This window comes from Chaetodon trifascialis, chromosome 10, assembly GCF_039877785.1.
Source record: "Chaetodon trifascialis isolate fChaTrf1 chromosome 10, fChaTrf1.hap1, whole genome shotgun sequence".
Classification (NCBI taxonomy): Eukaryota; Metazoa; Chordata; class Actinopteri; order Chaetodontiformes; family Chaetodontidae; genus Chaetodon; species Chaetodon trifascialis.
The window spans coordinates 7,522,603-7,536,407 of record NC_092065.1 but is presented as its reverse complement, the minus strand read 5'-3'; the positions used below and the strand labels follow the sequence as shown (position 1 = coordinate 7,536,407).

Genomic DNA, 13,805 nt, shown 5'->3' with positions numbered 1-13,805 from the left:
CCTAATTAGACCAGGGTCTCTCTATGGTTTCCTTTCAAATTAAATTCATTGACCAGTTTACACAATACACTTCTTGCATTGACTCTACCTGTGACCAGGCGCTGTACTGCCAGCTCTTGAGCAGACAGTCGCCATGGCAGGGCTCTCTCGTCTGAGGTTTGGCGGCATCTCCACAGGTGCTGGCCTCCGTCCTCTCACTCTGTCTCTTCATCAGGCTGTACTTCATACACTGGACATCCAGGCTGCGGTAGCCTGGGCCGCATTTAGCGGAACATTCGCTCTTTCCAGCAACATGCCACCTGTGTGAGGGAAGATGTGGAAATATGTTTGGCTGTGTTTGTGTTGTCTGTATGAATTTAGTGTGTGTGTGTGTGTGTGTGTGTGTTTGTGCGCATTAATACGCACCTGACTTCACAGTCAGTGTTGCAGGGCTCAGTAACAGCAACAGGACGAGGTAAATGTTCACAGCGTTGGTCTGACACTTCAAGGTGATCACTTTTACGCACACATACTGCCTTTCGCCTTCGCTCACCTGCACACACACACAACCACATGTGCAAAGAAACACATGAAGAAAAGCAGAGTTCTAATGACAACATCTGGCAGACAGTTCGCTTGCCAAAATATCACATTTCTTCACCTTTAACAGGTCTGACCAGCTTTCTGACATCCAGTCCTTCATCATACAGCCTTAGGGGTCCATGTCAGTCTCAGACCTCACAAATACATCTCTTTACTGGATCCCACTGTGCACTTTGACCCGCTGGGAGTCTGACTAGCTTGCTTCTAAAAGGGAAATTTGATGGGCTTGGTCAGGTTAAGGGCCAGGCTAAAGGGAAGGTGTTGGGCGATGTGATTGGCTGGGGTCGCGTTGGGGTTGCTAGCAGAGGGATTTATGGAAGGAGGGGATGAATGAGTACGTTTTTAAATCCAGAGGTATGTGTAAGTGATGCAAGAGAAATGCTAATCCTAATGTGCACTGACACTTGGATCTATGTCCATGTAATAAGAGCTGTAAGATGCATTATGGTTGCTATAAATTTGACACTTTTGGAGTTTTGGTGGTAAATTTCTTCTATTTATGCCATACGTTGACCACAAAGCTCTGCAGCAATAAACCTTTCTGCACAAGAACAATTGCTGCAATTTGTGAAATAACTATGGGCCAGAAAGCACATAAAATATATGCTTATGCATATAATAGCTGCACTCCCAGAGTCTTTTTAAGATTTACTGAAGAGAAAAGACAGTGTAATTCATGTGGGGGGATTTGGACACCACACTGAGATCTTACCCTGGCAGATGCGGTTGCACTCGAGCCAGGAGCCTGAGGGATCCCACACAAACTGCTCCCTGTGTTCCTCGATGGGTATGTTGAAGGAGTAACGGACATCAGGGTTGTAGAGGTTTCCCACACACAAGACCTGTGGAAACAATGGCGGGAAAGGTGAGGTCAAAACACTCAACTATTTAGTCTAAGTCCTCACAGATATATGACCCTTTAGACTGAGAGCTAGCTTATTATGTCGGTAGGTAAGAAGGGGAGTGTGAGAGGAGGCAAAACAGACAAAAAGGAGAGGCCTCCCTCCTTATACCTGCAGAATGAGCTCCTCCTCAATGCGGTCAGTGCAGTTGATGCGCTCTACTTTTGTGTCCGAGCCACTGTACTCAATGACGGTTCCCTTGAAGGTGATTTCCCTTTTGAACATCGCCACCACAAAGTTCCCATTCAGGAGGGAGTTGGACTGGCTATCAGACAATGCTGGAATAAGAGATGAACAAATAAGAGCAAGAAATCTGACCAGAAGCCATAAACACAGAACTGAAAATGTGAAAGAGTTCAGCTTTAAGTGAAGGAATGTTTGGTCCCTAAAGCCAGTTTGGCTCTTGCAGAAAAAAAGCTTTTGGGAATGTGGCATTTATCATTTCAGACTATATGTTAAGCAAACAGTGTTTGAGTTGCCAGCCTATTGTTCTGCAAAGCTATTGTTGAGGGGAGGTATGCTGAAACACCGTTTGTACCAAATTGCTGTTATTTGGAGTTAGACTGCGTGACTCTTCTTAATGACTGCAATGCAAACAAGGGAGCTCCACTGAACGCAAATACAAACAAGTACATAAACATATGAATTACACAGGATAGACACTCACACTTGGCAAACTAGCACATAACCCCAAAATGAACACCGACCACCTCTTTCTCTCCCTCAAACGCTACGATTCCAAGAAACATGCAGTTAAATGCAATCCGAGCGTGCATGCCAAAACAATGTATGTGATTAAGTCTCTCGACGCAACTTTGTTGACATTAAAGTCTGCACAATGTTGGATGCCAGTTAGTCTTTAGCCCAGAGACAGCTGTGGGGTTTTGACAATGATCCACAGACTCTGGCTGTCATCACTGACACTTTGCAGAAATGGAGGGAAAAAAACAACAATGCCGTAGAAAATGTGTAGACACACAATCACATCTTTTTTTTTTTTTTTTTAAATTACCCCTTAATGCTTGAAAAGAGGAGAAAATGAGTTGACATGGTGGCACAGAGCGAGATGAAGTTAGTTTTCCGATACACAAGCCTTTCTAAGTATCTGTGGTTGTATGCTTTGACACCGGCAAGTCAAAAATAACAAGAAAAACCAAAATGAAGTGCCTTAAAAATGTGTTGATCCACCATGAGCTCCCAGAACGGCTTCATTTCTCCTCATGTTGTATTTGTGGCACAGTTGTGCTCTCTTGATGTTTTTCTAAGCTTCGTTGTGAAGCAAGTTCTAGTGAGCAAAAAACTTCATCAAATATTTGCATTGGACCTAAAGCGTGCAGAGACTTTTTGCGCCACAGCACTGTAAGGAAAATGTATTTCTATAGCACATGTGTGGATGAGACTCTACAATCCAAGGCAAAGGAAAGACATACAATGGAGATGAATAAAACTCAGCAAAGGCAAATCTAAACAGGTGGGTGTTTCAAAGTAAAGGAGTCCCAACTACAAAGCCTCAGTCTCCTTTTTATGTCCTGAGTGCTGTGATCTTCTCACAATATTTCCTACATACTGTACCAGCCGGAGTGACAAAATCGGCAGGGCGTTGCAAGTATCAGCCACTTTTAAAACAGACACCACTGGCTCAATGTGCGGTTGTGGCAACAGCGACGGCGGGAGTGAAGCTTTTCACAGCAGCACAGAGACCCTGCCAGATGTGTTTTCTGACAATCTGACTTAAAACATCTTGAACCTGACTTGAACCATCTGAAAATGGGTGCACGCCCTTACAACTTAGGGAAAACTCTTTTTCTCTGCTTTTTTCTCTCCCTCTCTGTCTCTTTCTCTCACATGCAGGCAAACACACACACACACACACACACACACACACACACACACACACACACACACACACACACACACACACACACACACACACACTGATCCTGGTGGGTCTATCTAACCCTATACCCCCATATCCACTTTCATGCAGCCTGGACTCCACATGCCTCTAATTAGCACCTATTGCTGCCTCATTTATCTTTCTCAGGGGCTGACACTCCATTTGCTTTCCCAACCAACCGTCTTCGCCATGACCAGATGGACCAGCACCCCTCCATGTTTCCTCCACATACACTCAGTACAAATGACAGTTTCCCTCATGAAAATGGTTTGACAACAGTTTGGCCCTTCACTAAAAGCCTGCCTCTACAGCTCAGGGTCACCAAGTCTGGGTGGTTTACAGTCATGTTAGGGGATAATGGCATTGACCTATGAGATGAGAACTGAAAGGGTGTAATATATACATCTTATTAGGTTGGACTGCTTCCATTTTGGATTGATGCTTGCAAGAAAAGATGAAATTTCATACAGTGTTGCTGAAAACCACATTATTTCACTGACACATGCAGCACACTCACCGAGGTAGTTGTCGTCTTCTGGCTTTCCAGAGTAGCTGACCTGTTTGATATCAATGTTGGTGGCTCCAGCTGGGATCCGCACCACTGTGTTGTAACCTGAAGAAGAAGAAAAGGCGGAGAGACAGACAGACAGAGCACGGAAAGTTACACAATCTTTAAGTCTCAAAGGGGAATAGAGTAGCCACAATAACAGCGTTGAGCGGTCCCACCTTGATTTTCATAATAGCTTCACTATGCTACACCAAACCCCAGTCAGGGAAGTCCGCTTCCAGCCACCAGGGATTTAAATGTCACACTTAGAAAAATACAAAAAAAGGTCCAGTCCTCTCAAATAACCTGCAGGAGGCCTTGTTTTAGTCTCAGAGGCCCGACCGTGAAATGATATGTAATTATTCCCTGGACCTACCTTTGGCCTGTAATTACTACACCAGGCCTGCTGTCCAATGATAAACTAACATAGAAAACGAGTGAGCATGAGGGAGAGAGCACGTGACAGCCAAGAGGCAACGACAAAGATGTGGGGATGGAGACTGAACGGGGGGCAGGGTATGAAATCAGAAAAATATCAAGAAAAAGGGACCAAAAGGCCTCTTCTTTACTTACTCTTTCATCATGTAGTTTGGGTTTTATATCATCATTATAGCGATTTTAGACTGATCCTGACACACAGTCCATCATATCAGTATCCACTCATGAGAATCTGCACATTGTAGTAAAACCAAGATAAAGCAAATAACCATGTACAGTTAAAAATGAAAGAGTAGATGAGACCCAACTCAAAGACACAGATGCTGTTTAACTTCTATTTAATCATATGAGGAAGAAGATACTCTTCATCACAGTGTTCTAATGATGAGTAACCACAGTTCTGGACGTTCGGCCACTGAGTGAGTCCAGTAAAACCACTGGAGATTACCATGAGTGCAATAATGGCTAATAATGGTAACGATGGTTTGTTCAGTAGGAGTTCATATTGGTCAATTATTTTATTATGAGACCTCAGCTTGACACTTCGAATTTTGGTCAGGTGCCATCTGACCTTTCATCTACTTACTGCTACCTTCAAAATAAAGCAACAGCTTAATGGAATGAGGGGAAAGGTGTGGGCTTGTGTGATCTGATGGTTAGTCGGACACCTTGAACCACTCGGGGGCAGCACTTGGTTTACCTATGCTCCTCACATCGGCCATATTTTGACACACACACACACACACACACACACACACACACACACACACACACACACACACACACACACACACACACACACACACACATACGCACTGTAACATCATCAGAAATCATGACTGAAAACTTTTCTACTTGAAGGCAGACTGTACAGGAAGCTACTTTATATTCATAAACACCACTATGAAAAGAAAGTACTTTGCATACTCCTCCAAAATAAAACCAAAACCTTTTCACCACAACACAAAAACCTATATTGAGTTTCCCTTTTAAGTGGCATGTCAAATTCCCTCCCTAAACACTAGGGACAGGATAAGCTCATATAAAAACAGAGACGCATGAACTTCAGAAACCGCCAACATGGCCCCCTCCGAGGAAACATGGCATCCACGAGTCGTCAGAGGCCTCTGAGATTCCCCAGCTTAGCAGCTGACCACACACACAATCCTGAGTGACCCAGGAATGAACAGTGAACACAGCCTCAGGGAAAGAAAACACAACCACGCTGAACTCAGGGAATGCTAGGGTTTACCTCAAACATGCTTCTCACTGCCACTGGCAAGAGGGAAGATGATGAATTAATAGCCTGCAGAGGAAAATTAGAGGGTGTCACCAGCTCACCCTGATGCAAGTTGTCAGAGGCTAGTGCCTGAATTTATGACAAACGTTTGCTTGTTTTGTATTAACTGTGATTAGATTATTTATCCATTGTGAAGCAGGACGCATTTAACCTCCGAGTTTGTCTTGCTTGTTTACGTTTTATGCACTCATTGCTTTAGTTTCAAGTTAAGAAACCAGAAAGTATAGAAAGCTGAGACAACTATGAAGTCCTCTAACAAAGCTTAGGTACAGAGTCTAAGCATCCACTGGGTCTGGTGAAGAAGTTCGAGTCAGATTTAAGATAAAAAATGAGACCTCATGCTGAGATGAACCCGCACAATATTTTTGTCTTTGGAGACTATCATTGTGTCAGACTGGGCAATCATTCTTGGCCAAAAGACACGCTGGCAAACACAAACCATAGCTTGCTTTTCTTCATGACTTGCATGGCGTACATAGCTGACCAATAAGATGCCAGAGACTGACTTGAACCTGGAACCTCACTCTCAGCTGCTGCATTGTCTTCCACTGTGAGACGCTACATAAAGTGTGCATTACACCTGATGGCTTTAAGTCTTAACTTACTTGAAACTTGACAACGTAAAGATAGAAACCTAACAAAAATATCCACGTGTCAAGTTTTTACTTGCTATAGTACTGAAAAAAGCAATGACTTGACTTTCTCCAAAAGACTAAATAAAATCTGGTCTCTCTGGTTTGCTCTGGTCTGCAAACTCGATTTGTCTAGTCTGGCGAAGAAGGGAAAGAAAGAACGAGATGAAGACAAAGACTGATACATTGAAAGTAATGGAAAGAGACAAAGGTAGAGACTAATAATAGAGAGACGTCTGGCATGAAAAGGACAAAACGGTGAAAGGCAGAACGACAGGCCTAGGAGCAGAGGGGATATCCTTCCTGGGCTGCACTCCCAATCGTGTTCTCTTTCTTTAGGTCAAGCCAGATTTTCCAGGGCTGAGGACAGTGCTTGGTTTGATACCTTAAACCCTGAACCCCCCAAGCCAACAGGGAGAAAGCAGATGGATAGAGATGCGAAAGCTCAGCGCCAAACTAACGCGGAGTAAACATGACCGAGGCCACACCCGGGGCTTTCATGCTTTTATGCTTCTGTTGTTTTGCTGCCCAGACCCAAAAAGGATTGGATGCAATCAGCAGTTGGCCCACATCGAAGCAAAACATCAAGCAGGACAGTTCAAAGGGGTGACGTCAGATTTGTGCTCGCTATCGAAAGGCCCGACAGAGTGAGATCGCTGTTGTTAATCATTTTCTAAAGCTTCGGAGAAGATTCTGCATTTTTCCAAATTAAGCTGAAGCACGCAGTGTTGCTGAAAATCAGCTTAATATGTTTAAACATAACCAGACATGACATCAGCACCTAATATGAGCGTGTAACATGTCAGTGCTGCAGCCACGTGGAACCAAAGTCTTTCTTAGCTCTTCTATGTTTACTGCGTATCAGATACATCACAGTTCATCTGCAGGGGCTGCTGACACACAGTATGTTTAAAAGCAACACCTTGAACTGTGAGCTATTAGTGTACCTTAGATGTAATCCGAGCAGCGGGACTCACCATACTGAGCATCGTTGAAGGTCCCTGCCAGGGTTTTACACGACGAGTTGTCCCCCCCGCACACTCCGCACTTGTCGTTCCGGGCCTTGGAGTTAAGAACGTGGTCGCAGCCTGCTTGCTGAAGGAGCACAGAGGACGAGAAGATGACGATTAGTGATTTAACATCAACCATAAGTACAAATTCAAGGTAGCTGTACACGAGTATTTCCCTTTTGTGTAACTTTATACTTTGTCTCCACTCCATCTCAGAGGCAAATATTGTACTTTTACTCCACTACATTTGTCTGGCAGCTTTACTTATTGATTACTTCTTTGTTTACAATTTTAAATACAGTTCCTGTCCAGCGAAAACCATGTATCTCCAAATTTAGAATGTGAATATTTCTGATAAACATTTAGCTTATTTTGCATTCCTTCATGTATCGAGAAAGCCCCCCTGATTCTTAAGCTAAATAAATGATTTAAAAAGCCTCTTTGATTAAGTGGAAAACACATGGTTACAAGGCTGAAAAAAGGTTGAACTCGGCAAATCAAGTTGTTTCTGACTCTGACCTTTTCTTCATCCTTTCCCATAATTACAAAATGTGAATGATGTAAAAGTACAAAGTGAAAGTGCCGTGATTGGATGAGGATAAATTAAGGCTGAGCTGATGCTGAGGTTGAAGCTTCCGTGTGTGTGTTGTGTGTGTACATCAGATATACCCTGCAGAGGCCTTGAACGCAGATGTCGTAAGTATCCGGCCCACACGGCGTGCCGTCGATGACGCGGTCCTTCAGCTGATAGTACGCCGTCGTCCCGGCAACCCGGCAGAAGAGCTTACAGCGATCCTTCATTAGTACTGGATGGAGAAAGAACACAATTTATGGAAAAAGTTGGACTGTAGCTCATTAAGATAACAAGATTAGTAAAACAAAAATCCTGAACAATAACAAGAGGACAATCCTCGCGTTGACTTGTCTGTGCTGAAAGCGTAACACTTCCTGTTTTGATCTTATACCTATTTACTTTATTTTTGTTCAACAGACTCTTGGCTGGAATTGTCAAATTTGAATCCACTGTTTGGAAAAATCACTCTGTGACAGCGCACTGGCTCCGGGGCTTGGCCTGTTTGCTTGCGTAGCATCAATTAAATGAATGAGCCACTTGCAGTAAGTTAGACATGGTGGGCTTTGCCAGATGGTAATCTCATGTAGCTGGGCAGGCCGTAGCAGCAAGGAATGAGATACTGCTGCAAGAGGGAAAGCTGCCAGGATGTTCATATGGAAGGGCTGTGTGTTGTTGTTCAGTGTCAACTGAAGGTTTATCTCAGGCAGCTCTCAGCATGGGTATGCAAAGTACAACAAAGACACACAACAGATGTGCACTCCTACTGACACATCCACCAATTTGTCAACAAGAAGTTTCTGTCTTCTCACTTCTTGTATCAAAATACATCATAGTTTTGCATATCTTGGCCAACACATCCCTCCTACACACACAATGTGGACTTACTGGAAAAGTGCATTAGAATATATGGATGTAAATAGTATTCATCTTGAGCTAACGTGACCACAGGACATTCAAATGACATGCTTTAGGATCACATTGGTGCACTCACTGCCACTGTACTTGGGGACCCAGCGGACGGTGGGAGGTAGACCGTTGATGTTGAAGTGCTTGCCGTCAAACTGAGAGCACTGCTCTTCGCGGAAATCTTTCCGTCCTCGCGGACATGGCTCAGTGTTGCAAGAGCGGAACTTCATCCTGCGACCCACACAGAACTTCCCGCCATTTCTGGGCCTAGAGTGAGACGAGACGGGTCACAGGAGCACTACAATTAGTTTTAGTTTAAAGCTCATGTTTGCTCTTGTTCGACGGGCTCTTTGTGACTTCAAACCCACTTTGTTTACATTTAAAGTCACACTGAGGAAACAAGCTTTCTCTAACTGTTGGCTAACATCAGGTTGACACTTTGTGAGTGTGACATGCAGATCTGTTCCTCACTTCAGCTTGTTTACAGCTCTCTTTTGTACTACTTCTCTTACTGGTTCAGGGTCTTACACATATTGACAGTCTGTAATGCTTTGGATTGTCATAACTATCTGATCCTTTCTTACTCTGGCTTGTTGCAGTCTCTGCTGGTGCTCCTGGTTCCTCCACCACAGGACCTGGAACAAATGCTGTAGGGTCCCCAGGGACCCCACTCTCCATGTACTGGCTGCAGGTCCAACTCCTTGTTTACGCACATCCCATGTCTGCAGTACTGCATGTGAATAGACACACATATAGATCCTGTTAAATACCATGACTGTGACTCCTGCGGTCTTGAAGACAAACACAGACTGTTTTGTGCACGACTCTCCTGCAGAATTAGTGCACGCACAGCTGGGAGTGGTGTTCCTCTTTGAATTCTTAAGCCTCTGTTTGGATCTCAAGCTATATTTTAAAAGAAATCCTAATTCAGCAGTTGTTTACCCTGACAGAAGGCGTCCAACTCCTCCAGCTGTCCAAAGAGAAATGGAAGAGGGAGGGAGCGACATGGATACAGAGAGGAACAGAGAAAGCGGAAGACAGGACAAAACCAGAGCAAGCAGTACAGTATATGCCACAATCCTCGAAGTCAGCCACATCTATGATGTGTTTGGGGAAGTTTTTTAAGGTGATAAGTCAGCAGTTCACAGATCACATCACATTTACCTTTAGGCTTGAACTGATTAAAAAATAAGCAACCCTTAATATTAAGGTCACCATTATCTAGTTGCATATTATCATGCATATTAGAAGCATACTGGTGCGTTATTAGTCATTATAAAGCACTTATCAATGCCTTATTCAGTTTTCTCTCAATAACCCCATAATTACTGCTCATTGATAGTAAGTAAGTATGTTGTTGCACATGAATTTCGGTCTTAATAACCTAACCCCTTAACCCAAAGAATAAGGCATTAATAAGTGCCTTTCAATGACTAATAAAGAGCCAGTTTGCGACTATATGCATGCAAATTAGCTTTTAGTTAATGGTGAATATGTGTACCTTAATATAAAGTGTTCCATAAAAACAGTAAGAAAAATGCATTCCATACACACAATATGGAAGCCTATAGTCAATATAAGTTCATACAAATAAATATGTCAGTTTGAGTCTCATATGTTGCCAAATGTATGTAAAACATTTCTGTTACACAGCACAAAATTAGTTCAGCCAAGAAACATATCAAAATGAAAACCATTTGCTGTTGAGCTGACGATGGAGGAAATCCACGCTAAATTCACTCCTTAAATCATCTTCGGCTTGAGTTGTAAATCCAAAATTACATAACACTGATCTTTCATACAGTAGACCCACTTTGACAAGGAAAATAAGGCGCCTGGTATCAAACAGTGTGTAACTACTAACCAGCCTTTGCCAAGAAGTGCTAACACTGCTTTCATAAGCAAAGCAGGCCCATTTCCCTTTGTGTGTAACCAAATCCCCTTCTCAGTGACTAAGATATCGAAGGGTCCTGTTCACTGAAAGAATGCAGGACAAGACGGCGTCTGTCTGGGTACGTAGCCCGCCGTCCGGGCACACAGGCACGGGGAGCAGTGGCACCATGATAAGGAAACTCTAGAGTTGTGATAACAAGAGGAACAAAGTTCATTACTGGCTTGACATGAGGAACTCCCTTCTCCTGTTCAGCGGTCTATCTACTGAGATACACAGCTTTAAATCTGCAACCTGCAAAGGAGGATGCTTCACCTCAGTTGGTCCACTTTGACTGTGTTTCAGAGTTCGGTCTGTGTGGTTGATGCACAAGTCGTTCTTGCCATTATCAGCTCTTTCCAGATGAGAAATGAAACTACTGGCCACACACCCAATCCACTACAAGACATTCAATCCCCTGCTCCAGATAAAAAGACTAAAACCGCCTATTCTGAAGACTCCGCTTCAGTGGATTTTCATAATTACGCTAATAAACAAGGGAGAATATCAATCAAAGTCATCTCCTGGACCACGGTTAATCTGGCCAGATTCTAATTTAACATAATTTCGCAGCTTGCAGCCTTTACCCCAGGTGAACACCTGCAGAAGTGCAAAGTCATACACACAAACACATGTAAATACACAGAGAACTTGGCAGCACTGCCTCTTCTATCCTGGTTTGCATGTGTGTTTTACACTCTTGCGGGTCTAATGATGGAGTGTAAAGTCTGTGCACAATGACAGACAGGTGTTAACAGCTGCAGGGTATGGACTAAACAAGCCACAAACATTTCCATAATCCAGACCTGGTCTGAGTAATGGCCTGGGTCTTTCTTCCTGTCTTGCTCCACCGCAAATGCAAACTGAAGGCACTGATAATGCTGTTGGTGCTCTAACAATGGATTTAGAGAAAAATTCAAATAAAAGGCACTAAGAGGAATGTGATAAAACATCTGCATGAGTGAAAATGGCATCCGCACCACTAACGGGCAAACAGGTGCTGGTCCTTGTTGGTTGAGCAACCTCCTCAGGAAAAAAAGAGCTTTATGACTGGAGTTCATGGAAAAACACCATTGAAGAGGTTTTAGGACTTTTTCTTTGTCACAACAAAGAGCTTGCCTCCCCTTATAGCCTTCACACCCCCCTCCTCCACCTCAGTTTAGGGACTGTCAACCCAGACCTGTGCATCCCTTCTATACCTTTTCTCCACAGCCACCCATCCCCCTTATCCCCTTATGGGAAATTGCAAGGGCCACGCAGGGACCACCACAGTGCAACCAGCCAGCAGGACCCAAGGAACTGTCAAACACAAGGCGGACTGTCTGTCAGAGAGGACCAAAGCCTGTGTAAGCCTCTGAGGCATTCCACTCCCCCCACTGGCACCCTGTGTTTACAACCGTTTTGTTTGGCTTGAAAAGGTGATGTGGGTGAAAAGAAGAAAGGAGGAACGGGGGGAGTGGAAGGAAAAAAACATCTGTGCGAGATGATGTATATGTGTGTGTGTGTGTGTGTGTGTGTGTGTGTGTGTGTGTGTGTGTGTGTGTGTGTGTGTGTGTGTGTGTGTGTGTGTGTGTAAATGTGAGCATGCACATGATTGTGTGTGTATGTGTGTGTATGTGTGTGCACACACATGTGTGAGTGTGTGTCAAGTGTGAGAGTGATTGCTAGGAGTCTGGAGGCATCTGGGGGCCACGCTCAATTCCAATTAACCTCTCTTTCCGAAGTGCGCAAACACACCCTTGGAAAACGCTGAGGTGAGAGCCGGTCTTGGTAAAGCTCAAACAAGCAATAAGGACACCGGCAGACCCTTTCCTAGAAAGATTGTCAAAATTTGCCCTCAATTGGGAATGTGGTGAGACATTTGAAGGTCTTGTGAGAGAAACCTGTCCAGCTGTGACTAGCATGTGTTTCAAATTAGGAATTTCACAAAGACACACGCTGACTCATAAATTCATACAAGACACGTGCATATGTGCATACACATACAGTACCAATACCATCACATGCATGCATTTTGGACACTGTATGCAGATACACACACACACACGCACAAAATCTTTGCAAAATCACCAACAGACTAAAAACTCAGCCATACAGCACGCTAACCCCAGCAGCGTGAAAAGTATCTAAGGACAGCAGCATCTGCTCTGAGCTCCTCAGCTGGCTGGCTTGGAAGTTAGCGCCCTGTAATTGCCAGGAAACTGTTGCAGAGAGCACCTCATTTCTGAACCCAAGCCATACATCACTGCAGGAATGAGAAGGCAGAGGGCTGATTTAAAAAGCCCTTTCATTTTAACACGGCCATTTCCAAAAGGCATCACCTTTCATGTTGCGCTGTCTTTCTCATGGCTCTGGGTTCAGAGTTCACTTTGGCCCTGGCCTGTCGGAGCTTTGTGTCTTTGTCTCTAAAGAGTCCTCTGTCCTCTCCACAATGCACAATTAAAACCGACTGCAATCCCAAAGAACCTAAAACATCTGAAGTTGGAACAACACTGTTGATTTTCAATAAGGTATCATTCACTAGTAACAGTGAATAATAACTGACCCCATGGTGAGAGGCGGTAGAGAGCCCATGAGGCTGCACAATAGTGAAGGACTCTCTGCAGAGCTCTCTCTGGGCAGGTAGGAAACACACGTGAAATGACAGCTGTTATTACAGACTGTATTTCCACTGACTAATTTTCAGTCATGCATTTTTTCCCTGAACTGAGCAGAGGGAGGGGAAAGTGAGAGCAAGGGAGACAACGTGATGCAACCATGACCCCGACCAACCTCTGCATCTCAACCTGCTGTACCTCCTTATTTTGTTTCCTATCCTCTTTTTCCACTGTGTGTGTTCCCTCCTTCCCCCACATCTTTCCAAGAAGTGTAAGGGTTGTCATTAGCGTGAATGAGTAGTTTTGCCCTATCAGCTGTTCCATTCACATGTGCCTCAGAGACACTTTTACTGTCGGCCTCTCTCACTTATTATCATCTCTGTGCAACTGCTGAGACACACACACACACACGCACACGCACACGCACACACACACACACACACACACACACACACACACACACACACACCTCTGCTTATCTCCTGAAACT

At 44.1% G+C, this 13,805-nt stretch overlaps 1 protein-coding gene across 1 annotated transcript in view; it reads right to left on the bottom strand.

Annotated features, from left to right (window-relative positions):
* Positions 1–13,805, bottom strand: part of LOC139337387 (A disintegrin and metalloproteinase with thrombospondin motifs 20) — a 77,392-nt gene that overhangs the window by 31,282 nt on the left and 32,305 nt on the right. Inside the window, exons 12-20 of the mRNA XM_070971932.1 lie at positions 9,373–9,518; positions 8,874–9,055; positions 7,978–8,114; positions 7,276–7,393; positions 3,899–3,994; positions 1,596–1,762; positions 1,295–1,424; positions 406–532; positions 89–299 (exon numbers count right to left, since the gene is read on the bottom strand). Coding sequence (XP_070828033.1) covers positions 89–299; positions 406–532; positions 1,295–1,424; positions 1,596–1,762; positions 3,899–3,994; positions 7,276–7,393; positions 7,978–8,114; positions 8,874–9,055; positions 9,373–9,518 — 1,314 coding nt within the window. The remainder of the gene's footprint in view (positions 1–88; positions 300–405; positions 533–1,294; positions 1,425–1,595; positions 1,763–3,898; positions 3,995–7,275; positions 7,394–7,977; positions 8,115–8,873; positions 9,056–9,372; positions 9,519–13,805) is intronic.